Here is a 27,275-nt window from a genome sequence, read left to right on the forward strand (position 1 = left end):
TGGGTTCGAAAAATTCGAAATTGGGTTTGAAAATCCAAAATTTGGTTCAAAATTCAAATTGAGTTCGAAAATTCGAAATTATGTTCGAAAATTCGAAAATTATTCAAAAATTCGAAATTAGTATTCTAAAATTCGAAAGTTTATTCGAAAATACTATTGGATAAATGTTAAAAACTGATTAGAAATCAGTTGCAAAATTTCAATTAAGTTTGTAACGTATTTTTGAATTTGTCAACAGTCATTTAAATTTTTAAAAATTCATTTTCAATTCAAAAAATAACGTTCAATTTTCGAAATTACACAATCATGCCTAATAATAAGTAACAATCTCATTTACCTCAAAATCCTCGTAAAATTCCAATAAAATTTCATTAAATACATCCTTCAAAAAATTTTAAGCTAGTTATGTAACGAGAGATTGAAATATCGTAGGATGTTGTAGACAATGAAATAGCATAAAGTTTGACTAATGTTTATTTATACAAGTACTTATTCAAGCCATAAGCCATGGTAAGTTAATGAGATTTGTCAGTAATTTATTAATTGCCGCTTGATGCTGTACGCCTATTTCTCCACTGAGAGTGAGAAACATAACACGATGTTGAAGGAGGCTTATTAGCTTCCTCCTACTCAAGCCGTTTTGAAAAAAAAAATATCTCCGCAACCAGTAATTTCATTATAGGTGTTTTCACGACTAAATATGTGTCATTTTCTTGTAGGAGCTTAAATGAAAAAAAAAACAGCAAATTTACGCAATTTTAGTATGTTTTGTGGAGGGATGGAATACGACCCCGAAAACAACACATTGACTGGAATGCGTAAGCGAAAAATTGAATAACGAGAAAACGGAATTTTGATGAACTTTTGTTGCTTGGGTTTGGGGATATTTTGACTGTCTTGCAGTTATTGTTGTAAAAATAGGTCAACAACAGCCTTTACAGTGCTATGACGTCAACATGGTGGCTTAGTTGTGTGACAGGAGCTTTGTTGGGCTGGTCAAGTGCCGGTCGAGATCTGAGCTGGTCTAGATGAGTTCAAATTGGCGATAAGCTTACTTAAATTGACTTTTTTAACGGTTTGGCTATCTGTTGCTTTCAAATTCGCAGGTTTTGTTGGAATTTGTTGACAGTAGACACGATTTGTGCACTTTTTTTGATACCGTCCCATTGTGGAGTCAGAATGTAACGTTCATAAGGCAGGTGAGTCAAAATTTAGGAATTTTTGACTCAAAATTTGGCAAATTGAAGAATTTGGTTTAAAACGAGGATTGAGGGGGTTGTGTCCATATGGCTGACGTGGTAGTGTCAACCAACTCTATTTGTGTCACTCTGGTCTAGATACATACTATGTAAAACTAAAGCTTACGATTTCACGTAAATAAACTCTAATGACTTCCTTTAAAAAAGAGATGATTCTCCGAACAAAATAATTAAATTCATCAAAAAGCTCCAATTCCTAGAAAAGCTTCTCAAAAGCAAAATTCCTCGAAATTTTTCCACCAAACTCATTTTCAGAATAACTAAATGAGCCTAAATAAAAGAAATATTATATTGCTTATTAATAATCTCTAGATAAGGAAAAAAATGGAAATAAGGAACCAAAATGATCAAAAAAAGAGAGACAACTTGACGAGGGTTTTCGCTTCCGTCCGCTGCTTTCCTTTCTTTCCACAGCCATTCAACTAGTACAAACATCATTTTTCGTAACTTCTTCTTATTCCTTTTTCTTACTTTATTAAATATTCGTTTGTTTTCTGCCATCTTGTGCTTTACAAGATGAACAAAAATGTAAGCACATGTCATGACATGAGGTGATCTATAAACAACCAGCACTAGGGAGTCAAAATAGCTTTCTATTGAAATACTTTTTATTTATTTGTTGTTTTGTTAAACATGCAATGTGCTTGTTAATTTGATTTGTGGCTTCTTCATTTGATTTAGGTTAAGGAGGAAATTGGAGTAAATTTGAGCGAGCATGAAAGACATTAATTCATTAAAGTGCTCAAATCTGTTTAATGTGTTTAGCAATAATTAGGATTATAATTTATCAAGTGTGTGTATTGTGAGATTTTTAATGATTTTGAGATGCAATATGGAGGTTTGACATGGAAAATTTGAGATTTATAGAGGCCGCAAGTTTTGTGTTTTGAGAGGAATTTCAAGTCAAATCAGATGATTCAACTAACTGACGTCAATGGTTCATCTGACCCTTACTACAACTAAGTAACGGGCTTTCGATGCTAAGACCGATACTTCCCTGGGGTGAGGGTAAAATCCCCGAAAAATATTATTCCCACAGCCCAGCGGGATAAAAACCCCGAAAACCGCAAATTTTTATATGTTCCCTGCGGGATAATATTTCCACTTAGAAATGTACGTGGGATTATTATCCTGCCGGGAAAATATTAATCCCACATATATTTTCAAGTGGGATTTTTATCTTCCAGGAAGATAATATTTCCACTTACATTTCCAAGTGGGAATATTATCCTCGTGGACCACGATTAAAATCCTGGTTTAACTTAAATCCGGGAATTAAAAGAGTCCTTGTGGATAAAAATTCCACTTGTATTTTCAAGTGGGGTTTTTATCCTCAAAGATTTTCATGAAGATAAAAATTTCGCTAAAGTCGGTGGCTAAATGTTCGCTTATTTTAGCGAATATTGTAGTATTGTAGAAGGTTTAATTCCAGATTTAGTTCTTTGAAGTGACTTGGACTCAACTGGATCTTGTGTTTATGGTCGAAGAGACTAAGACTCTACGCGGAAGAATTATGTCAACAATACTATTTGATGGATAGGTAAGATAAGAAGGAAGTCAGAAAGGATTGAGGGGAACACTTGGCTGGAAAAGCGCAAGCTTCTGATGACTGTGGTAATATTAGCGGCCACTGTTATACTATTAAAGAGCTTGGTAGACATTCAGTAAGAAAACAGGCGCCAATAAAATCAAAAGAGGGAAAAGTCTTGTTCACTTTTGATGAGCAGACTGCTAGGTGGAGAGACCACTTTGAGGAAGGAACAAAGAGATGGAACAGTTGTTGAAACAATCGACAGTCCCCAAGCTTTTCCAATTAAGACGAAATCAGCAAGCATGAAAGAAATAGTTGAGGCAGTCAAGAAACTGAAAATGGTAGCACATTGCGATGCTATTCCTTCTGAAATCCTTAAAGTGGATGCAAATGCCACGGGAAAGATGCTCAAGCCATTTTTTGATTAGATTTGGTCCCTAGAGTAGTGCATAGAGGATTGGAAAGAGGGTCTCATCGTAAAGCTTTCTAAGAAAGTGGCTCCTAATATTACCACAGTCAGCAGAAGCTTGCGCTTTTCCAGCTAAGTGTTCCCCTCAATCCTTTCTGACTTCCTTCTTATCTTACCTATCCATCAAATAGTATTGTTGACATAATTCTTCCGCGTAGAGTCTTAGTCTCTTCGACCATAAACACAAGATCCAGTTGAGTCCAAGTCACTTCAAAGAACTAAATCTGGAATTAAACCTTCTACAATACTACAATATTCGCTAAAATAAGCGAACATTTAGCCACCGACTTTAGCGAAATTTTTATCTTCATGAAAATCTTTGAGGATAAAAACCCCACTTGAAAATACAAGTGGAATTTTTATCCACAAGGACTCTTTTAATTCCCGGATTTAAGTTAAACCAGGATTTTAATCGTGTCCACGAGGATAATATTCCCACTTGGAAATGTAAGTGGAAATATTATCTTCCTGAAGATAAAAATCCCACTTGAAAATATATGTGGGATTAATATTTTCCCGGCAGGATAATAATCCCACGTACATTTCTAAGTGGAAATATTATCCCGCAGGGAACATATAAAAATTTGCGGTTTTCGGGGTTTTTATCCCGCTGGGCTGTGGGAATAATATTTTTCGGGGATTTTACCCTCACCCTTCCCTGGTAGTCTTGAATTTTTGAGAAACTCTACAACTAATATGTTCAACAGCTGACTTTGTAGCGTCTGTTCCAACGTAAATGGAACTTGTGCTTAAGTACTGGAGTTGCCAATCTCTTAGGCTTTTTGCCTATGTCTAATACAACTTCTTCACAACATAACCTTAATGAAACTCGAACCCAAGCACTCTTAAATACATGACAAACTCGAGTGGGACTCGAACCCAACATAGGGTCCATGTGGGATTCGAACTCACATCCTCTTAATTACATGTCAAGTGTTCTTACCTACTGAACTACCAGAGGGTTACTAGAGAATGTGACACAATATACACTAACATTCTTTCTCTATAGCATTGCTGATCAAAATGTTTTTGTGCCATGGCTCACCTTAGTGGCAAGACACGACCGAGATCGCATAGCATATGGTTCATAGAATTTCGACAACACTCTCGTCTGCCGCGGCACATAGTTTGGACAATTCTATATTTCTATAGAGTCTCAATTGTACAGCTCCTATTGTATTGAACCAAGGCACAAATTCCAACACATGCAATCAACAATATAGCTGAAAGTATTTATTTCAACACGTTGACCTACTTGTGGAATGCCTGAGTTCAAATAAAATAGCTACGACATTAATTAAGAATGTTATTTAAATAAAATAAAGTAACAAAGAACTCAATTCTTAACAATTTTCATGAAATATTTGTCTTAAAACCACACTGAATGTGCTGTATTTCAAAGGTTGTCAGCAGTAAATTTTTTCAAAGAACATCTCAAGGATTTTCTCCATCCCTAGAGATTTGCTAATGAAATTGAATCACATTTAATGCCTTTTTTTCTCATTAAAATAAGCTTTCACATCAACGGAACCGGGAAACCATGAAAGCCTACTTGAACATTTTTAATTTACAATTTACAGCATACAGAATGAATTAAGGAATAGAATTCAAAGAAATAAACGTTTTTGAATGATTAATTGCTTCCTGATTCCAAGAATTAATTTAAACAATTTATTACTGCTTCCTACATCCTATCCGAGAATGCTGTTCTTGGAATCAGATTAGCAACGACCAAGGCAAGGACATGATGTAATGGATACTTAAAATTAGAGATTATTTCCGTGTTTAATTAATTCCTGGAAGCTTAATGTAAGGCAATTTAAGGTAAAATTGTCACTGACCACAGCAACAGTAAAGCAGTGATGGGCAACCTGTGTGTCGTGGCACATTCGTGTGACACCAATTTGTTTTGGAAATGCCATGAATCTTATGCTGTTTGAGGTATCGGTCGAGGCTTAGTACAAAGGTGTGCCGTGAAAAACAAAAGGTTGTCCACCACTGCAGTAAGGGGTCATTCGCTTATATGGGGAGAAGAAGTGGATATGTACAGAACTAGTTTAATATACGAATGTCATTTTTGGACTGCATTTGAGTTAACATGGCTTTAAAGGATGTCATTCGGGAACGACCCCAAAGGTCCTATTGGAATCTAAATCCTTACTAATTTTGAAGCAACAAGCACTAAATTACCAATTTTTAGGTCACACAAGCATCCTTTAACATCAACATCCCCATTCAATCCTCATTCTTATCATCCTGCCACCATGTCCACGTATAATCATGAAACTTTGGATCAGCAAGCGGATCTGACGGCTCTTTTCGACTGTCAACCACAAATGTCATTTGAATATCAAATCTCGCCTTCATTTTTATCAGCAACTCAAGTTGTGTATCAGCTAAATTATTTTCTTCGCATGGATCAACACTAAGATCAAAGAGACATGGTGCTTTCACTAAATTACATGAATTTTTCATTTCTGCGCTTGTGCAGTTAATCTGTACATTATTCCTAAAATGATTTATTTTCTGTTGATCTAGCTTTAAATCGAAAGCTTTTCCGGCAACAGAATTGACGACATTCTCATTGTAGTTGTTGGAATTGATGTCTCTGTTTATATTTGCTCCCAAATGTGTATCATATATCCCATCAAACTTTGTTCCTATGAGAATCTTTTTATTGTTATAAATATACGATGCATAACCTTGATTGTCAATAGTGAATAATTCATTCCTTAAAGCTTCTATGTTTTCATCTTTTAGGATTTTAGTTTGATCGATTCCATCAATTTGTGTTGGATATTTGAAGTTGGCACCGGTGAGGGTATCTAATGTTGGCAACAAGTCACTGACATGGATCATTTGATTGCGGACGGTTCCTTTTGGGAGATCGTTTGAGTAAATTATGGCATTTGTTCTGGTTCCACCTTCAAATGCTGTTGTCTTTTGCTGGAATTAAATTGGTATGTATTGGACATTCATAAGCAATCTGACTGAGTTAGGGGCGTATTTAGGGGGTGGCTTGGTCAATCCTTTTGGAAAAAGAGCACATGAAAAGCACATGATGTGGCAATGTCGAGTATCCTGTCCCAAGCCGACTTGACTTTGGTCAGAAGCTGAATTCATCGAACCTGGACCAATGCCTGAGTCTAGCTGTTATAGAACCGAATTTTTGGCCATTTCCACATCGCATGCTTTCCAAGAACCAGACTGAGATATCTACATTAGCCATATAAAGCTCTAATCCTTCTCCTAACTGTCAATCAATATCATTTTAGTTTCAGGAATCAAATCCCACACAAAATACACTCAATTTTAATCCTTACCCCTCTCAATGGATAATTCGAACAATGTGTACCAAAATGTCCATAAGTCGGACATCCGTTGTCATTGTAAAAAATAATGATAGAATCATCCAACATATCGTTATCCTTTAATGCATGAATGACCTCACCCACACTCTTATCAAGCTCATAAATCATTGCTGACAAATTTCGTCGAACTGGATCTTCAATGTATGTGAATTTTGAGAGGATTTCAGGCTTAACATTCATCGGACGATCCAATCTGCTTCCACTGTGTGGTGCCAAGTGATTTAATTGAAGGTAGAGTGGTTTTGATTTATTGTGGCTTTTTATCAGCTGCACGGCCTCTTCTGTGAATAAATCTGTCGCATACTGTCCTGTAGATGTTCTGTCTATATTGAGATTTCTACGAAAATCAAGTCCAGTCGATGAATTCGTTCCGTCATTTGTATGATCAAAATAGTCAATAACACCTGTCAGATATCCAAAAAAGGAATCAAAGTGCCGTCTTGTTGGTGTATATTGCTGCTGAAAATGACCTAAATGCCATTTACCGACTAGTCGTGTGACATAACCAGCTTCCTTAAAGTATTGTGGAATTATTTTCTCTTTTGGACTTAATCCCCAAGGCTCATCAGACACAATCACATGATCATGCATGCCTAGTTTGTGAGGGTACTTTCCAGTCATGAATGCACTTCGACTTGGGGTACACATGGGTGGGGTCTTGAAGCTGGAATTGAGAATTTTTGGAATGTCCAGCCCAGAGTGTGGCCGTCTCAAATTCAAGTTTTTCGATATTTTTCAACTTATTTTAAAATTAAATTTTACGTTACGAAAAAAAGTAAAAGTAACGGTCAAAAAAAATTTGAATTTTAACAAGTTTTTTTTGAAAAAATTAGCGGTCGGTTTTGAGACAGCTACACTCTGGTCTATCCATTAAATGCAGATCTTGAAGTCGAGAATTTTACTCACTTATTCAGCACGACCCCATTAAATGCCAATGCATCAATATTATAAGTCGGAATTTCAGTATTTCCACGATAACTAACGTCATTGTATCCCATGTCATCAGCCATAATAATAATCACATTCTTCCTCCTCCGGTCCAATTCATTTTTTGTCTGATAAAATCCAATAAATGCCAAAATTTTCACAATAATTGAAATCACGTACGAAAAATCCATTTTAAAGTATATATTAAAGCTAGCCGCAAAGCACTGAACGATAAAAGCCCACAACAACATCTTTTTATAGGAAATAATGAAGATACAAGATAGACATCTTAGATCTTTTTTATTTCCACTGAATACCCATTTGAAACGAATGAAAAATGTTGATGTGTGAATGAATCTTTTTAGATCTTGAATAGATTTTAAATTTTTTTATATCTTTCGGGTTATTCACATTTAACCCACATACGTTATAAGGCGTGCCATAAAGATTGTTATCAGTAAAGATATGAGGCTGTATAAAATATACTTAAAGTAATTTTACTTTTTTTTTTTCAATCTTTTTTTGAGTCGTTTAATGGAGGTTTTGATTGTGATGTTTGAGAGATAGGATGTGGAGTTGTTTGAAGTGAAGGTAGGATCTAGTTCTTTGTGCTGTATTTTGTAGATGTCATCAGTTTAATAATGAATCACTGTTCATTGAAATACGAGATATAGTCTGAAATCGGTTAAATGCCAGAATTTTCACAATAATTGAAATCACGTACGAAAAATCCATTTTAAAGTATATATTAAAGCTTAGATTACAACGATAAGGCTTTCAATCTGACTCTTTTATAGGCTAATGAAGATCACTAGATTGACAAATCTTTTTTCATTTCCACTGAATACATCTGAAACGAATGAAAAATGTTGATCATTACCGTGTGAATGCCATGTTTTTGGAGATCCTGGATAGCCTATTTTATTTTCGGATTATTCACAGGAGTAACCCACATACGTTATAAGGCGTGCCATAATTATTGTTATTCAAAGTGAGGCTGTATCCAGCCATATTAAAGTAATTTTACTTTTTTCAATGCTTTCACCACTCGTTTAATGTCAGATTTTGATTGTGAAACTTTGAGAAGATGTTTGTTTGATGGAAGGTAGGATCAAGTTCTTTGTGCTGTATTTTGTAAACTTTATTGATTATTAATGAATCACTGTTCATTGAAATACAAGATATATGGAATCGGGTCAAGAAAGACTGCAGTTAGCTACCGACTTGATTTTGAATTTAATCACAAGGCGTCTGGAAGCCTTGTTTATTGTAACTGAGAAGCTCTGGTACTGTAACTGAAGCGCCTCTGCATCTGACTTTGCTGCTAGTTCGGCCTCTTAGTCTGCAAAAATAATCTGTCCGCATGTTAAGCTGGCATCCTTTCATTATTGTTTAATTTGCTATTAGAGTTCCTGGATGACGCTTTCCTTGGTACTTAGTTCTGGAGCAATAAGCACCGTGCCTTGATAGTAATGAAGTTACAACCTGGAACCATATTACATCATTAAGATCTCAGTAAATGCTGTGACTGATTATGGTCAACAGAATCAACCAGATTTCAGACGTTAGACTATTAAAAGTGTGGGTTTGAATCCTCTTTGGATAAATTAGCACCGAAAATCAAGTCTTCTGATATTCCTACACCAGGTTGGCATTCAGTCGTTGTGAATCTGATATTGGAACTAAGTCGACTCAATGTTGTTAACGAGCTCTATTATGGATGATCCAGAAACGATAAATTAGTGTTTTGGAAGAAAGTCTCTACCCTAGAGCCTTCAAGCTTGATTCTTTCCTAAAGCTCTCTTTTTGACACCAAATAAAAACCGACTTGATGAGGATGTCCATGACAGCCTCTTCTTAAATTGTGTCCTTTGAGAAGTAACTCCTCAAAAATCCCCACAAAATCCATTGACCTTCCCCACTTTCAAATCAAATCAGGATCAAATCACATCAAAATAAACAGCTACACATTATAAAAGCTTAAATTAATCTCCCTAAAAGCTTTCAAACCATTTGATGTCTGTCTCCATCTCACCAACCAAAAGAAAAACTTTTCGACATTATTTATGTCATTGTAATCCGATACCACATAAGTTTTAATCCACAAAATGAGAAAAAATGCCATAAACAAAGGCGCCATTCAATCCTCAATGACACACAAACTAAATATAGTTTGATTAATTAGGAGTGATTCAAAAGAGATTATGGACGGCACAAAAAGGGAGAATTAAAAGCCAGAAAATATTTTTTATAGTCATTTGGTTCCACTTCCAGCCACACACACACACACATATTTAATCTCATTTATTTGAGGCATAAAGTCTCATAAATTTGTTAAACATGAATAAAAGAAATTCAATTGGATGTGAAAATTGTCTTTTTAATATTTTTAAGGACGTCTTTGTTCATTGAATGAACATAAAATTGGTGCTGGGAAATTTTCATATTTTAACATTATCGACATAAAAATAAATAAAATGTATAATAAAAAAATTGTGAATGAAGCTGTATTTTCTTGGTGGTTTTACTTGTTTCTGGTGAAATTAGGGGGTGGAAATGTTTTGGGATTTTTGGGGAGAATTGTAAATTTTTAAAAAAAATTTTTTTAGAATTTTTAAATTTCAAAATTTTAAACTTCAATGAATTTTAAAGTTCTAAATCAATTTTAAAAAAATCCAACATTTGACAAACTTCAAAAAAATGAATTAAAAAAATAATTAAAAAAAAATTGAAAATTAGAAAAAAAAAGGTTTTTAAAAATTAAGTAACTAAAATCATATTTTGATGAAATTTTTAAAAAAAGTTAAAAAATTTAATTTTAAATTCGAAAAAAATTGAAAAAATTTAAAAAACTTAAATAGTTCAAATTTCAAAAATAAATAAAAATTGTTAAAATTCAAAAATTGTTAAAATTTAAGATAAATATTAAAAAATTTGAAAATTCAAAAAATTAAATTTCTAAAAATTGTTGATATTAAATAAAATAACTTTTAAAAATTTTTAAGAAATTTAAATTTTGTAATTTAAAAAAAAAATAAAAAATTCTTAAACGGGTTTTAAAAAAATAAAAATTGTTAAAAATTTCAGTATTTTTAGAAATTTTAAAAAGTTTAAAAAAATAATCAAAAAAAGTTTAAATTTAAAAATTGTAAAAAATTGTTATAATTAAAAAAATAAATTTGTACTTTATAAAAAGATTTAAAAATTACTAAAATTAAAAATTGTAAAAATTTGAAATTTTTAAAATTTTAAAAATTGTAAAAATTTAAGTTTTTAAATAAATTAAGAATTTTCAAAAATTAAATTTTTTTCCTAATATAAGAAAAGTATTAAAAGTAGGGATTTCAATCCCGGGATCCCGCATCCCGGGATCCCGGGATCCCGGACGTTTTTCCGGTCCCGAAATCCCGGGATTGGAGAAGCTTCAATCCCGGGATTACGGGATTGAGAATTCATTTGATGTTGATACAAAAACTTCAAGTTTAAAGTCTAAAATTTAAAAAAAATTAAGAACCACACGTTTGAAAATCATGTCTAATAATATAATATAGTAATTTCATCCACAATTTTTGAAGTTAAAGTTAAAAATGAGGCTTTACAGTATCAAATAACAAAAAATTGAAACTTTTTTTTTAAAAAAATATTAAATTTTTTAATATTTTGAAAGGCCAGAAATTAAATTTATTTGTTTGTAATTTCTTAAAATTCTGTTAAAGCGTACCAAAGATCTCAAAAATTTAGGCAAATTCTGTGTTAATTATTCTTTCTTGATATCGAGATTTTCCGGGGAATCCCGAAAAACCCGAGAAAAATTTAAAATTCCCGATCCCAAAAACCTATAAAATTGGGATTTTGAGAAAATTGATATTGACAAAAAAATTTCGGCTTTGAAATCACAAATCTTGGCAATTTTTTGTCAAAAATTTGTTTTGTTAACTATTAAGAACACATTTTTGTGTACTGGAAAAAATTTTTTTCATCCTCAAAATTTTAATAAAACTAAAAGTATTACAAATGCACTTGAATTCGACTAAAAATTGATATTTTTTCATCAACCAATCCCGGGATTAATCCCGGTATCCCGGGATTGAGATTTCAAATCCCGTAATCCCGGGATTGAGATTTTGTCCCGGGATTGAAACCCCTAATTTAAAAGTTTTGAATTTTTAAAAAGTTAAATTTCTAATAAATTTAAATAAAAAAATTTTGAAGATTGAAGAACATTAGAAAATTTTAAAATTTGTTAAAAAATTCAATAAATTATTTAAAAACAATTCAACTTAAAAATAAACCAAATACACCCCCCAAATATTGGTTTTCACAAAGATTTTTTAAAACATATATTTTCCTCTTCTCCATCATACACCACATAAAAATGTACATAAAATATTCATAAAAGCTTAAATCACGTTGATAGAAATTTATTGTTTTTAAATATTTATTTTTTTCGTACCCGCCCCAAAAAAATCTTCAATTTTAAAAGAGATTTTGGGGTGAATTTTATGGGAAATAAAATCACATCGATTTGATAATGTTCTTTGCATTGTGGACGTCTATAAATTGAAAATTATGAGACTTACTGGCTATAAAAAAATATTTTTTGTGTCTTTATCGAGGAATGAATTTTTAGAAATTTTATTGAGGCTTGTGGCTTGCTCTAAATAAAAACAAAAAAAATATTCCCGGAAATTGAATCATTAAATCATCATTTATAGAGAAACATCAACAGCATGCAGTCAGCACAGCTCTCATCCGATATTAATTTTTTTTTTGCTTCCCAACATTCAGTATCTATTTTTGTGGAAATAAATTATATTGGCTTGAAAAAATTTGATACAACGGCTGCAAATGGCTCTAAAGCTAATGGCGAAAAATTGTGAAATAAAAAACAATAAATCAAGTTCAAATTCTTGAATATATATTGTGCTTTATTGTGGCTTTATGCGATCACTTATTGAATATATTTCAACATTTTTCATATAAATTGATTTATCAGAGCGTGATTGTTAGAAACTTTGGAGCAGATTGTTGAATTTGGAGTGAAAAATTGCACAAACTAGGCATAAAGCTTGAAGGGGTGTACCCAGAGTGTGTGCAATTGTCTTGCATGAAACGCAAATCTAATGAATTGAGGGAGAGTTAGATGGTAATATAGAGATTTTAGACAAAATTGTCAACCTACCCCCTGGAAAATCCAATCGGATTTGGTTCCTCTTTCGCTGTTTCTGGTCATTCGCGACACAAAAACAGAGGCTAGGTTCATTGCATTAGTATACCCTGGGCCATGCAACTGTGTCAATCTACCCCTTTCCCTTTGAATACGCCCCCAGGTATATATGGAGGAGTCAAAGGTTTGAAACTGATCATACCCGAGTGACTCAAATTATGTGAGGATGTGAAGCGTTCATATGCCATAGATATCTTGCCATTATATTGATCTTCAAGCAGCACGAAGCATATCAGCGTTTTTCTGCACAAAAACTATTTCCAGATTGAATTAAGACGCAAAGACAAGAGCTCTCGAGATTTGTCAGTTGCGGTACATCGTTGCGCTGCCTAAAGCAGTGGTGGCCAACCTGTATGTCGTGGCACACCTTGGTGGTTAGCCAGGACCGAAAGCTCACATGATATACAGTTCATAACATTTCCAGGAGTGTTTGGCGACACACAAGTTGCTCACCACTTGCCTAAAGGATGCTTTTGGGTCATTTAATGGGATAAAATAGGATGTGTAGCTGGAAATCTTAATATACACAAAAATGTACATGCAATCATTTTATTTAGTAATGCAGTTTAATACCAATTGACATTCATACAGTTGCAGGCCGTACCTTAACCCTCCGAACATTCATCATTCTTCTTGGCCTCAAAAGTTCCAACAATCTCTCCATTCTTCCCTCTAATTCCCATTTCAACTGTCTGCATCTAAAAACTCTCAACACAATTGTCCATGACAATCTTTTAAGACAGCTAGTCCAAAATATTTCACAAAGAAATACTAAAATGGACACTAAATAGAATCCAAATATGGATCTAAATGGATTTCTAAGCTCTACGTATGTAATGAATTGTCCATGCTCGTGCTTCTCTTCATGTAACTTTAAGTCGCCATTTTTAATGCCAAATAGCTCAGTAAGGTACATTGTCTCCCATTTCTTCATTAATCCTGAATCAAATGCATAATTCATCACGTCCTGGAATCGCTGAGTAAATGGACTTAACATTGGGACATCAAGTTTGAGGAATCGTACGTAGAAGCGTTGTGGCAGCACATAATGTGTTACAGCTGTGGATGAACGGACATAATGGTCCACATAGTCACATTGGACAAAAATGATTTTTCCAGCAGTAAATTCATCAAGTTTCTCAATCGAATGTCCATATTGCTGTGATATAAGCAAGGAACCTCTTTTAAGCTGTTCCTGATATTCCTCAAAATCCTTCAAAAAATCATTAATACTGGAATCGACGGAAAACATTATTTTTTCATACTGCAGTATATCCTCAATGCTTTCAAATTGTATTTCATATTTTCCATCAATGGCTACTGACGTTATGTGACATTCGTAGAAGCTTCTAAGGAATATCATCATGAACAGGATGCAATACAGCATGATCATCAATATCCGACGGTTATTTCTATCAATGCTTATGTGATGTCCAGTTAAGTGAGAAAAATAGACAAAGAAAATTCTGCCTGGAGAATCAACAGCTCCTCGGTTCCTGTACATCCACCATATCACTAAGGAACTTGTTATCAGCAAGACTACCATCACTTTTCGTGCATGATGCTTTGTCAAATCAAACAGCTTAATTCCAGCAATTTCAAGCTTCAAACTATTTGGAACCATGGTACAGACAGCAGTTTCATCGTATGTGCTTACCATTGATGCATTTTTGGAACACCACTTTGATTCACTTAATGTTACATCCATTTTATGGTCCAGAATCAAATTGTTCATAGCTTCCTGAATAGTTTGCTGGTCACTTGTCTCAATAAGATTGTATTTAATTGATGCATTTTGAAGCTTGGCGACTGACTCAAAAAAGTATCGATTTTTAGCAATTAGTTTAGCTTTACTGTAGACATAATGTGCGTAAGACATTCGATGATGGTAGATGATGTGATAAGTGTAGCCATTGAGGTTCTTAAGCTTGTCTGGGAATATTTTTTTGGATATTCCTTTAAATTGATTCTTTTTAGAGGAAGTTAATGATGTTGTATTGAAGATACTAGAAGAGTTTATGAAATGGTTTGAAACTTCAACAAAAATTGCTTGATTTTCCTCATACAATAAGGCAAAGTTGAGGATGCTAACTTGAGGAAAGTATGTTGATGTAATTTGTCTTACTTGACTGCTTCTGTTTGATGTGACAATCAGGAACTTAGCCATATGGTTCAAAACTGATGATAAATGCTGACTGGATATGATTCTCTTTAGCTTGGTCTGCTTGGAATTATGAGAAAATTAGTTTCTAAAGTCTTGAAAGAGTCGACAGGTCTCCAAAGTTGTAGGCACCTCCATTGGAGTAAGGGCTCTAAAAAAAGTGAAATCAGCACTTAATGGAGGCACCTTTTGGGTTTTTGGATTCCGGACTCTTAAAATCCTTCCAACTCTTGTCTTTTATTAGCAGGCTGTCGGGACATAGTAATTGTCAGGGACAAGCAAAAATACAGCAGCGTTTGCAAAAAACAGTTGACTTCATAGTCAATGTCAAAGCAACAAATCGACTCAAATTTTCAATGGTTGACTTCATTACTAAATACTCTGTCAGAGTTGAAAGAGCTCATTATAGAAGTCGACTTGAGGCACCTTTTTGAACTTTAAGAGCCAAGACTTCCAAAGTCCTGCCAACTCTGTCCTCAATACCCGATGATTGTCTGATAATTGATCCACTACCAATACCTAATTCTGAGCATACCGAACTTCCTTACCATATCAATTTCATCCGCAATCATAATCACAATCGATGCCTTTCTACCCACAAATTCAAATTCATGTTGTTCATCTCTAAAGTCCATAACAGTAACTGTTAATCTGTTAGGTATGCATTTTAAAATATTATCGACCAGAATAGACTCAAAGTTGTTGTCAAAGATAGCCATGGAAACTGTGTTGACTTGTCGATCCTTCCAGATTGTGTCTTTGACAACATCACATATAAATTTTGATAACTTTGAATATTTTGGAATTAAAATAATCCTTGATAAATCAGCTTTGTGACATAAAGCTTGTAGTATTATGCAGGCAATGATAATAATCCAAATATCAAAAGATATTTTCATGTTAATTTAGTTATGTAAGGTTTTTTGGAATTTTTCATATTCAGAACTTTACAGCCATTCAATTGGAACTAAATATGAAAAAAGCTTATAAAAATTCCATTGAAATGAGCTTTGTGTGTTGTCGACTAGCTCTATGGTGATTGAAATTTGCTTTATGAATTGCATTTTTGTAATTTAGATACTGCGTTATATTCGTTAATGAATGTTTATGACTAGATCAGACTGATTTTATGACATCAATTGTTAGAGAGCTAAGTATACAATTGTGATACTCTGTATTTATGTTTAATACTAAAGAAGATTAAAATTTGAACTATATTTGAATCCAAATAGTACGAATCAGTTACCTGGAAGGTACAAAACGTAGAAATAGTCGGATATCAGACCTAAGGACGACTTGACTCTGGCCTAGGGCCGGATTTCATTGAATTTTGTCAATTGCCAGAGTTTCGCTTCCCTGAGGCAGGATTTCCTTCCATTTTCGTGTGTTCTCAGGTTAATTGATCAAAAATTCGGTCCAAGCGGCATATTACTGATTTGTGCCGGATTAGGTTTAAATCCGACTCTATGCTAGAGTTGCGCTCATGCTTTGCTAAAATCCCAGACTCGGAAGGTTTTCGGGATTCTGGAACTGGATTGAGACTTGACTTTCCCGTTCCTATTCCCGATATCGAGAAAGCGTGACTCATGCTGGTCTGTTGCCGCATTTCGGATCAATTAACCAAATTGTACTTTTCGGGAAAGTGTCCAATCCTTAAATGTGTTCTAAGTTTTCTAAACGTTTCCTAATTAATGGATTTTATTTGTCAAAATATTCTAAATTACAAATATTTATTAAATCCTTTGATCATTTGCTAATATCAAGCTCATATATTAATTGTGTCAAAGCACATTCAAGTAATGAATTAAATCTTTTGATATATGGTGCTTTATGGGAGCATATGCTTTGACATACATAAATAATTGAAAGCATTAACGAATTATGAATGGCAAAAATTGGAATTCATTTCTAATTCACAATTTTTTTAGCGAATGAAGCATAAAGACTAAGGTTATCAAGCTCGGGAAAGATTACTGAATTCCAGGATTAATCCACGATTTAAAACCCTAATTAAGACAGAAACTCGAAATTTTGAGAAATTCCCAAAGTCAAAACCTTAGAAACCCTTCCTGTAATTCCATATCCATTTCCATTGAACACAAAATGCCACAAAATTTCTTAAAAATGCCTGTCTTAAAGATGATTTTCCTCATGGGACATGTCAAGAGACTTAACATACACAAAAGAAAAGAAAAGAAAAAGGATCGAAAACGACGGATGAAATATTCCAGATAATCAATAAGAATTTATCAGTAACTGTCATATTTTTTTCCCCTTTTATTCTTCTTTTATCTGTAAAGAAAGGAACATTCGTGAAAAGTTTTTTTTTTGAAGACTTGCGCTTAGGGAATTTATTTTATATGCTTTTGTTAAAGAATCCTGAGAAGTTTTGTATGAAAAGTGTTCAATTGTGGGCTGAAGAATGGAGTCATTAATAGGTGATGGCATTCGAAAATTGAGTTTTAGGCTCATTTTGAGGTTTTGGTCCATTTCTCCTCCATGTTTGCTAGTGCAACGATGTGTTAACGGTCGTATTAACCGTGGAATTCAAATTTGCCCTGTCGACAGCTTAACGGTGGATTTAGATCCAATTTCAAAGCGGAATAGGCAGTTTGCCGCATTGTGCAGCTCGCATAAGTCACGTAGGGGGAGGCAGGGTTGTCAATTTTGATACATTATGCTTATTTTGGCTTATTAGTTTGCTACAAAGCATTATAATGATAGGATGAAGAAGTCTCCTGGCTAAGGCCTGCTAAAGCTATTTTAAGTGCTACGTAAGTTTCCGGATGTTCTCATAGTTGCAGTATATATTCAACAGTTCCCATAATGAATCCAAAATCTCTTTAAAACTCCAAATCCTATGAAGAAATCTACAAATTTCGTAAGCAATGAGTATCAATTTGTTAGTCAAAGAGCCAACAACAAGAACTTAACAGAATGACTATAGAATCTAAATAAAAATGAGACGAACAAGTAGAAGACCATTGAGTGCTGATAGAAGAAGAAAGTTCTCTTTTGTTAAATATTCCATGAAATATTATATTACATGAATTTGGCAACACCCAAGTTTAGTAAACAGAATCAAGTGCTTTTAACAGTAAAGGAAATTTCCATTATTTTGCTGCTGGCATTTTTAGAATAAAAGCTTTCTATTCTCATTTTTTATTTGAAGATATTTTATAGAATAAAAAAAATGTGGAATGAAGGAGGAAGTGAGAAGAAGTGCAATAAATTTCTGACTTTCAGCTCTTGCCGTAATGGAAGCAACAACAAGTTTAAAATCTGCTGCGAGGAAATTTTTTTCACTTCAACAAGTTTTTATTTTTTTTCAAGTACTTCCTCCTCAATTTGCCTTTGCAAGTTGTTGCTGCTTGCTGTGAAGTTACATCTTGATTTCTTCATTAGTGGCTTTTTCACTCTTATGTTGGGTTCTTTTAATGAATTACTGATTCTTGCTGGAAAGAATTGCTTTTCAATGAAAGGTGGCAATAGAAGTGCTTTTGAGGCTGAGGATGATGTACTTTTTAGATACAATAAGGCTTTTATTCATTTGGTTTGGTTATTAAGTGTTTAACTTATGAATATCCATATTAATGGGTTTGGAACTATTTTATTCACTTACTCTACAATTGCCATGCTCTAAACTTGCTGCGAATTGTCTCCAAAACTTCACTTACCACTACACTGTACATACCTTGCCCCTACTCTGCTCATATCCAACTTCTACTCTGCCCATTCCTTTACATTACCCTAACTCAATCATGCCTTTACTCTGCCTCTAACCTAGCCTTTCCTTGTTCCTACCCTTCCTATATCCTGCATCTTTCGTACTCTTACCTTGGTCCTACGAAGTTCATATCCTACCTTTACCCTACCCCTATCCTATTCTTATCCTTCTTCTATCCTGCCCCTACTCTGCCTTTAACCTGCTCTTAAACATCCACTACCATGCCTCTATGCCACCAATGCCTTCTTTATACTGTCCTTTACACTCTATCCTTTACCCTTTTTCCTGCACCCATGCTGCTCCTATTCTACCTTGCCTTTGCACTATATTCTAACTTAATCACAGTATATTGTAAACTCTACATATTAAATACATGACATTTATCAAAGATCATCAGCCTTCTCTTCAATAGATTCAAATTGCTAATCAAATTTGAAAGCTCTTAAACTCATCACTCAGCATTTGATTTCTAAGTACTTGCAAAATTCTCTTCTTAATCCCTATCCAGCCTTAAAATTATTTGGTTACCATAATTTAATAGAAAATTACATCCGGTACTATAAATTTCATAAGAAAATACATCGCAACTCGAATCTATTTTATGCTCATTTAAAAATACATTTTCAGGTGAAAAAAAAGGAATAAAAAAAGTTCTCGCAAATGGAATTTACTTTTTGTCGTAATTTAATTTAATGTTCGCCATATTTGTTGTCAACTGCCCACGACGATTTCCTCGTAAAATTCTTGGATATTTATTTTACATTAAGGATACAAAAAAATGAAGACAGAAGGATAAGGCTAAGGGAAAAGTTTGGAATGTTTTTTTTATGTTATTTATTGAATTGAGGTAGTAAAACGAATTTTCGGGCGAGTGTGACAATGGTTAGGGATGGCAATTTTTTATGAGCAGTTATGATCACTTCAGTGAAGGAATTTGTAGCAAAATTGAGAAATCATTAAACTTTTATAGCAATTTCAAATTTATTCAAGCAGTTTCGTACTTATTCAAGCAGTTTCGAACTTATTCAAGCAGTTTCGAATGTATTCAAGCAGTTTTGAACTTATTCTAGCACTTTTGAACTTTTTCAAGCAGTTTCGTACTTATTCAAGCAGTTTCAAACTCATTCAAGAAGTTTCGTACTCATTCAAGCAGTTTTGAACTTATTCAAGCAGTTTCGAACTTATTCAAGCAGTTTCGAACTCATTCAAGCAGTTTCGAGCTAATTCTAGCAGTTTCGATCTCATTCAAGTAGTTTCGAACTTATTCAAGTTATTTCAAACCAATTCAAGCATTTTCGAACTTATTCCAGCAGTTTCGAACTCATTTAAGCAGTTTCGAACTCATTCAAGAAGTTTTGAACATATTCAAGCAGTTCCGAACTCATTAAATAGATTCGAAAATATTCAAGCAGTTTCGAACATATTCTAGAAATTTCGAACATATTCAATCAACCCCTAACATTTATTAGACAATTTGTAAGTCCAAAATGCCACAAATCCGCAACATTAAATTCAACAAAAAAAATAAGCACTGAGAATTAAATAAAAATAAATGTGCGTGCAGTTGATTAATCTCCGTAAATTTCCCTCGTTTATCATCGTCCGTCCATCTTCATGTCCATGATGCAAATGAGTTAAGTTGAGTTGAGTTGAAAGATAAGAAGGGTCTCATAGAAAAGAACGAAAAAGAAGAGAAAAAAAAGAGACGCAAAAAGAAAACAAAAATTGCCATAAAGCTAGAAGTATACACAATTCGAGAGAGAGGACGAATAGAATGGATATTAAATTTTCATAGCCGACAAATTTATAATTAAATATGATAATAATTAACTTCATCATCGCCATCGTTAATCAAAAATTCATTACATTTTTTTGTATCTTTTTTGGCTTCATATTTAGTAATAATTTATGGAGAGGAAAGTTCATTTGTGAACCTACGGCCATAATTAGAGATTTATCTTGAAATTATGAATATTTTCATGAATTTTATAAAATGCTTTATTTTTTGTTGTACACGTGTGGATGGTTTGCATGAGATGACTATGGACCGATGTTGGATTGAAATATTTAAGATATTATGTCCAAAAAGGTAGCATAAAAAATGTGAAAAATCTACTAAACAATCCTATATGTCAGCTTATAACCCGAACGGCACGGGACGGTAATTATCATTTTTAATCGGAATAGCTGCATAGCCAGAAAGACAGGAATGAGAGTTCTGGATCATTTCACAAAATCCTAGTAAAGAAGGGTAAGAAGGGAGGGGTTGGGGTTCTGACTCCAAAACAGCAGAGCTCGAAGTCGATCTGGAATTTTGTCTGAAACAACGACTTGCAGCTTTGTAGAACAGCCGTCTCAGTGCCATCACTTCAACCTTACATTTGACCCCATCAACCCTACATGACATCTTGCAAATCTACTAATTGCCTAGAACTAAACAATGAACATTAAACAATGCACAATCTCACTTTTAGCCATTATCTTCTTCTACTAACTTCTTCGTCTTCCAATGACACTTGAGTTCCATTTACTTGCTTAACTTTTAATAGCTTCATCTAGCAATTACTGAGAATTTTTCTTTCAATCTTGTATACATCTTGACCTCCATAATCTAAAGTAAAAACCTTTTATTGAACAAAATGAAGACATTTTTTCGATTGATATGGATAAAAGTACATTAGAAGCTTTGGGGATTGTTCAGTTGTTAGGTTATAGCAGTGTTTGAAGTCGACTTGTGTTTTGTAAGGAAAAGACGACTTGAGATGACTTGACTCCATACCAAATTTGAGTTGATTTCGAGCCCTGTGTCACAGAATAACAATTCATATATATAGGCTTCCAAGAATTCCTGAATTAAATGTGTAGAAAAGGAGCTAAAGTCCTTAACATTCCAAATGGCAGAAGTTCCGGAAGAAATCCGGATAGCCGTTCTCTGCGCCTACATCTAATCATAAATAGATCCATATCGATTACTGTATTGATATCCACGAATAGCACGTAAACCAGCATATTCACCTTGTGCAACGCATTTGGCTGTAAAGAAATCTTGTCATATCCAGTGATTTCACAGAGGTTTCAAATTAGGTAATCCTTCGAAAATATTTGGTGATATCTTTTAGCCTGTGCTAGTGATGCAAATGGATGAATATCAATGGATAAAGAAGCCTATGAGATTACCCAAGATGCAACAGCGATATGGCCAGATTTAGGCAGCATCTGAGGAATTCCATGGATCACAATTGATCTGTACGGCCAGCGAAATAAGTCAGCTAGTATCAAGCACACTCACCCCCGGAATACACCCTAATGTTCAAGTAAAGTAAATGACATGTACTAGGCTTATATCCACATGGTCTGCAAAGCTTAATGATGACTACTACTTTCACATTATCTACAATAAAATCAACATTCCAAAAGAGAGATAGACCTTTAAAAATTGAAAATAACAATTTCCTTTAACAATCTCAATTGATTTTCCCATATCCATAACACTCACCATCCCTAGACTAATGCAAAGGTACGAATAAGAAACGAAAACGAAATTCCACCAATAAATACAAACGATATAACTTTCTATTTTTTCCGCGGAAATATCAGCAAAAGAAGAGATGGAACTGAAAACTTTGTTATCAATCTGAAATAAAAACGGAATGTAAAGAAGATATCAGCTCCGGGATGGGATCATTATTGCCATAAGATACGCAACAAAACGCAATAAAAAAACATTCCATTAAAATTATTTACAAGGTTCTATTTCCGCATGGGAATGGATGCTGGGTTGGATGGAAAAATTTAAATTATTTTTATCGCATTTTACGGTAAGTTCTATGGATTCACATTGTCCATTTTCATAAGAAATGCGTCATTAGGAATGTAAAAATTATATAATTTATAACGTGCTGGCTTTTAATTGACTTCTATTTCATTTTTTATGGATCGTGAAGTTTTTTCGCTCTTTTTTTTTCTTCCTTTCATCTTAACTTTATCTCATCGTGCTTAAGATATTAACGCAAAGCGAATCTCATTTGAATAATATTAACGCTTTTGCTGGTATGGTATGGATGGGAAAGTAAAATGGATGTTAAAGGGGATAGCGAATGGATAGAAGATTAAAAAGTTTTGCTTTTTTTTTGTCTTCTTCTTTGATGGAATTTTTTCTTTATTTGACTCTATATTTTCAGGTGCTCTTTGCAGGTAAAGTGGGGGAGAGTAGGAGGGTTGTTTGGATGTTCTGTAATTTTGAGGGGTGCACATTGAGAGATATTGCTGCCCAAATGTTTTGTGTCACGGCAAATATTGTAGGTTAGCCACTGTAGTAGACCGAAACTGCACATGGCATACTGTTCATGCTGCGGCACTTAGTTTAATTAACACTGATGCAAATGGAGTCAGACTATTCCTGTCTTGACAAAAGCTTTATCAGACCCCAAAGTGAATCCGACACCAAGACTTTTCTATCTCGGTCAATACAATCTCTCAAAATCGAGACTTGAGGCAAGTCCTAGTCAACTTGAGTTGACTCTACTGCATGTGAAATTCAAAAGTCGAATTCAAGATCTGGGCTTTATTGACTAGCTTGTTGTAGGAACATCAATTCGCATTATAATAACACTAGTAATCCTCAGTATTAGACAATAAGCTAGTCCAATGAAAGCTTATCCATTTAAGACTGCTCTACATTTTGCTGGCTATCGATATCAATAGAAATATCCAGGAATTCAGTTTCAGAATGTCGGTTTAGACCAACATCCCTTCCCCTTTGCATCCGTTACTATTTCGCAAAGCTGAAAGTCGACATGAATCATCTCTATGCCCTAATATTGACCATAAACACACATCCTAACATCAACACCATTAGAAATTCGTGACACAATTTCCAAACAACCCACATAAATTAAAGCCTAAACATTACTCCATACGAAGCTCTCATGGGAAACAATAAATTTAAAAGCTCTCAATCTTCTTTTGGGTAAGTTCTGTCTATTGCCAAAATAATAGCATAACGGAATTTTCTCATTAAAGTCAACAAACAAATTGGAATTTATTTCCTTTTTTTTAAATAATATTGCCTTGCCCCGAGAGGCACAACTCATCTATTATGTGCCGTTCTATGCTAAAGAGCAATGAACAATGTCTTGGTATTCTATTTTGTGTCATGTGAGTGAAGTTATTTATGTGATGCTATGGAGAGGAATGATACTTTCTGTAGACATGCGAGATTCAATTAAAATTTGCAGTTCCAAAATTAACTTCAACTGGATCCTCAACTAAAGTCAATATTGTACCCTTGGGTAATCGAATATTCAGCAGCAGAGAGGAATTGAGGAATATTGGACCTGTTCTGTCATTGCGAATACCTTGTTGCATCCCTGTGCTGTACGACAAAGTTCTATATCCAATTCCCATCTCTTAAACCTAATTGATCTGTCATGAAATTCATTTGACACATGAAAATGGAAATTTTTCCTTCAAGATCTACCAAAATTCTTGTTGTTTCCATCTACAGACCTAACACAAAATCCAAAAAGAACTTTTTTTTCTTCCTCGTCCTTATTTCTGCTCGAAAGGTAGAAGGACATTTATCAAAGAGACTACAGACAAAAATTATATTTTTTCATCTTCATCCTTACGAATATTCTATTTTCTCTCTCAGGTCAGTGAGCATTTTTGATGCCGATGTTGCGCTCACTTTATTCCATTGACATTTTTGTGTCTTTTTTCATTCAGTTTGCTAGTCATTTCATGTGAAAGAACATAGAAGGAGTTTATGGCTTTTTCGATTTAGCTTTTAGAAAATGAACTTTTTAACAGGAAATGAGGTTTTGAAAGAATATTCTATGCTTTTGATGTATGGACAAATGGAGATTTGAAGGTGAATGGTAGATTACGGTTTTTGGAAGTAGTAATGAGTGTTTTAGAGATGGTGATATTTGGAGCCTTACTACAACTAACTCGGAAGCCATATGGGGGTGAAAAAAGGTCAATATCGTGAGATCAGATTTACGTGATTCTGGTTGTCGGGCGGGAAATCATCAATTCTAGTACCATGTTAGAGACAAGTCATTCTGTTGCCATGTTACTTGCCTTTTCTTCGCCGTGTGCCTTACGGGTAAGATTCTAGAACCAAAGTACGCTTTCCCATAACAAAGACCGATTGAAACTTGATATTTTGCCCTTATTATTATTACATGTCAAGTGCTTTTAATTGGTTCTTACATACTGGGCCATCCTGGGGCTGTCATGGAGCGTAGCACAATGCACACTTAAGCTTTTTACCTCATCCAGGTCTATTGAACAATCTGATCAATTCATCTAATCCCTAAAGCCAGTTTCTGGAATATTCAACTTAGTCATTGCCTCAAGCACAGTGTATAATGGACAACCTCTGTGCCGCGGCACACTAATGTGTTGCCCATCACGTGCTAAATCAGAGGCTAAACACAATTGCACTGCGACACAGAGGTTGCCCATCTCTGCTTTAGAATGTGAAGAGTAAACCCGTAAAATTGACCTCCCGATCACTAATCTGACATGATCCAAAAAATTAAATTGTGATTATAATATTCATAAGGCTACTGCTGCATAGCAATCCCTCCAAATAAAATCATAATTAAATTTCCATTTGTTAAAACTCAAAAAACAATTTTCTTCATCCCAAAAAAAATGAAATATTTTGCACACGCTAGCATAATTATTTGTTAATCACACCTTCCATACCTTCCGTTATATATATTTTTTCATGGATAATAAACACCATCGTAAAAAATAATTTGATAAGAGCATAAGACTTCTCATGCAATGGCAAGTTCGCATAAAAATGAGGATAAAGGTGAACAAAAAATATATTTTCTTTTAATTGTTATGTGCTAATTAACTAAGCGGAAAAATCCTGCTGTGAAAGCAATGCTTTCATGCTTTTTAGTGTCTCGTTCATGTTCAAAATTTTTTTATATTAAAATGCTTTTTATTTTTGGTGCAACTTTATTTCTGTGGATAATGATAAAGTTTTTTGATGCTGTTTGGGGTAATGGGATGTCAACTGGATCTTGTTTTATTGGATTTAGTATGGCTGAGGTCAAACGGATCTTAGCGGACTGTGTATGATGAGCGTGGATTTATAACCTTGCAATATAGCAGGGGTGTATTCAGGGGGGACACAGCATGTCTTAAGGTCAACTAGATCTTAAAAAAGGGTGTATGATGGGTATGAATAGGTATATTTCCAGAAATTCCTGCAAAACGACCTAATAACCCTGTTATTTAGCAGGGGTGCATTCAAAAGTGACGAGTAAAAGGGTAATTGGAAGTCAACCCTCCTCTTTGGGGACAAATATCAATCTAATTCCCCTATTACCCTTACTTACTTACTATGCTGTTTAAACAGATCACTTTGGTTTTCATGGTCTCCCTCAGATGTCACCTGAAATTGGCCTTATTCTGGCTTCTATCATTTCGGCTGATGCTACACTTGTCACCCCCTTCTCTTTGTTCTCTCAATCTGCCGATCAACTTTGATCCATGGCCTTAGCCAACGCTTATGTTGGTTGGAATGACGGTCTCCACCATGAGATGCTGAGATTGGTAAATGATGGAATTAAGCTAAGAGTGACATAAAGTTACATATATTGCGCCATCGCCTACTTAAGGGCACCAATTTTCCCTTCTCAGCTTCAAAAACATCCTTTCCTTACTGCTTCCCTTCAAAAAAATTTCTCTTTATGCTCCTGATCCTTAAATATACAAAATGCGCTTTAAATTCCATCATTTCCTAAATTTTTGAAACTTTCAATTTCCTTCTAATTATGAAAATTTCCTGCATACTCAAGAATTTTCATAATTCATGACTTTTAATGACATGATAACACTGCAATAAAGACAATCTTAATGAAGTTGAAATAATTTTTGAAATTTCTCATTTGTTGGATCACTAAATGTAAATATTGAGTGGCTGTATGCATAAGTTAATAGATGCAAAAGTCAAACATATCAAAAATTTCAATAATCAAATCGAAAAAAGTTCCAAAATTAAATTTTATCATCCGTGAATATTCAAATTAATAATTTTACAGACAAACTTGTGCAATCAATTTCAAATATTGCTATATTTTATGGATATATCCAGCTATAAATTCCAATTTAGCAAGAAATCAATATTGCATGCAAATTAAAGCTATTTATCTATGCACATACGCTGCATTGATCACATATGAAATAAATCTAAAGGATGAGATGCACAAAAAAAAATTAAAATGTTATTGAAATTTCATTGCTCCGATTATGTCACAAATGAATAACGATACTTAATTCCTCTCACATAATCACAACATGGCAGTATCAAATTAAATGAAAATGAAATTAGTAGATGGAGATTTGTTGTGTCAGAATGGAGCATAGAAAATATTTAAAATTTTCATATTGTTGTCAAATTAGGCAAATTAGTAACATATGCATGCAGTCGCACATCAAGCGTAAATTCTTTTTCAGGATAATCAGTAAATAATTTATAATTTTCAGCACAGATTATGTGCCAAGGGGGGTATCTAGGAGAGGTTGTTTGACAGAATTCTTCAATTTTTTATGCTTTTTTGGGACTAAACTCCAAA

General features: G+C 33.9%; 1 protein-coding gene across 1 annotated transcript; it reads right to left on the bottom strand.

Annotated features, from left to right (window-relative positions):
* Nucleotides 1-5,494: 5,494 nt before the first annotated feature.
* LOC139091181 (arylsulfatase B-like) lies at nt 5,495-14,147 on the bottom strand. The gene is made up of 4 exons (XM_070641124.1): nt 13,614-14,147; nt 7,537-7,808; nt 6,583-7,294; nt 5,495-6,205 (listed from the first exon to the last, which is right to left on the bottom strand). The coding sequence occupies exons 1-4, from the start codon at nt 14,145-14,147 to the stop codon at nt 5,495-5,497; spliced, it is 2,229 nt and encodes a 742-aa protein (XP_070497225.1).
* Nucleotides 14,148-27,275: the final 13,128 nt, after the last annotated feature.

The sequence above is a fragment of the Chironomus tepperi genome, unplaced genomic scaffold (genome assembly GCF_022539635.2).
Source record: "Chironomus tepperi strain 1889 unplaced genomic scaffold, CSIRO-AGI_Ctep_v1 contig_235, whole genome shotgun sequence".
NCBI lineage: Eukaryota > Metazoa > Arthropoda > Insecta > Diptera > Chironomidae > Chironomus > Chironomus tepperi.

Bases quoted from the DNA above. Each gene is read 5' to 3' on its own strand.
- LOC139091181 (XM_070641124.1), bottom strand. From the start codon at position 14,147: ATGATATTCCTTAGAAGCTTCTACGAATGTCACATAACGTCAGTAGCC. The intron at 7,295-7,536 runs GTGAGTAAAATT...TCTCAATTCCAG, and splicing joins AATGGGGTCGTGCTGAATAA to CTTCAAGACCCCACCCATGT. The intron at 6,206-6,582 runs GTAAGGATTAAA...ATTTAATTCCAG, and splicing joins CGAATTATCCATTGAGAGGG to CAAAAGACAACAGCATTTGA.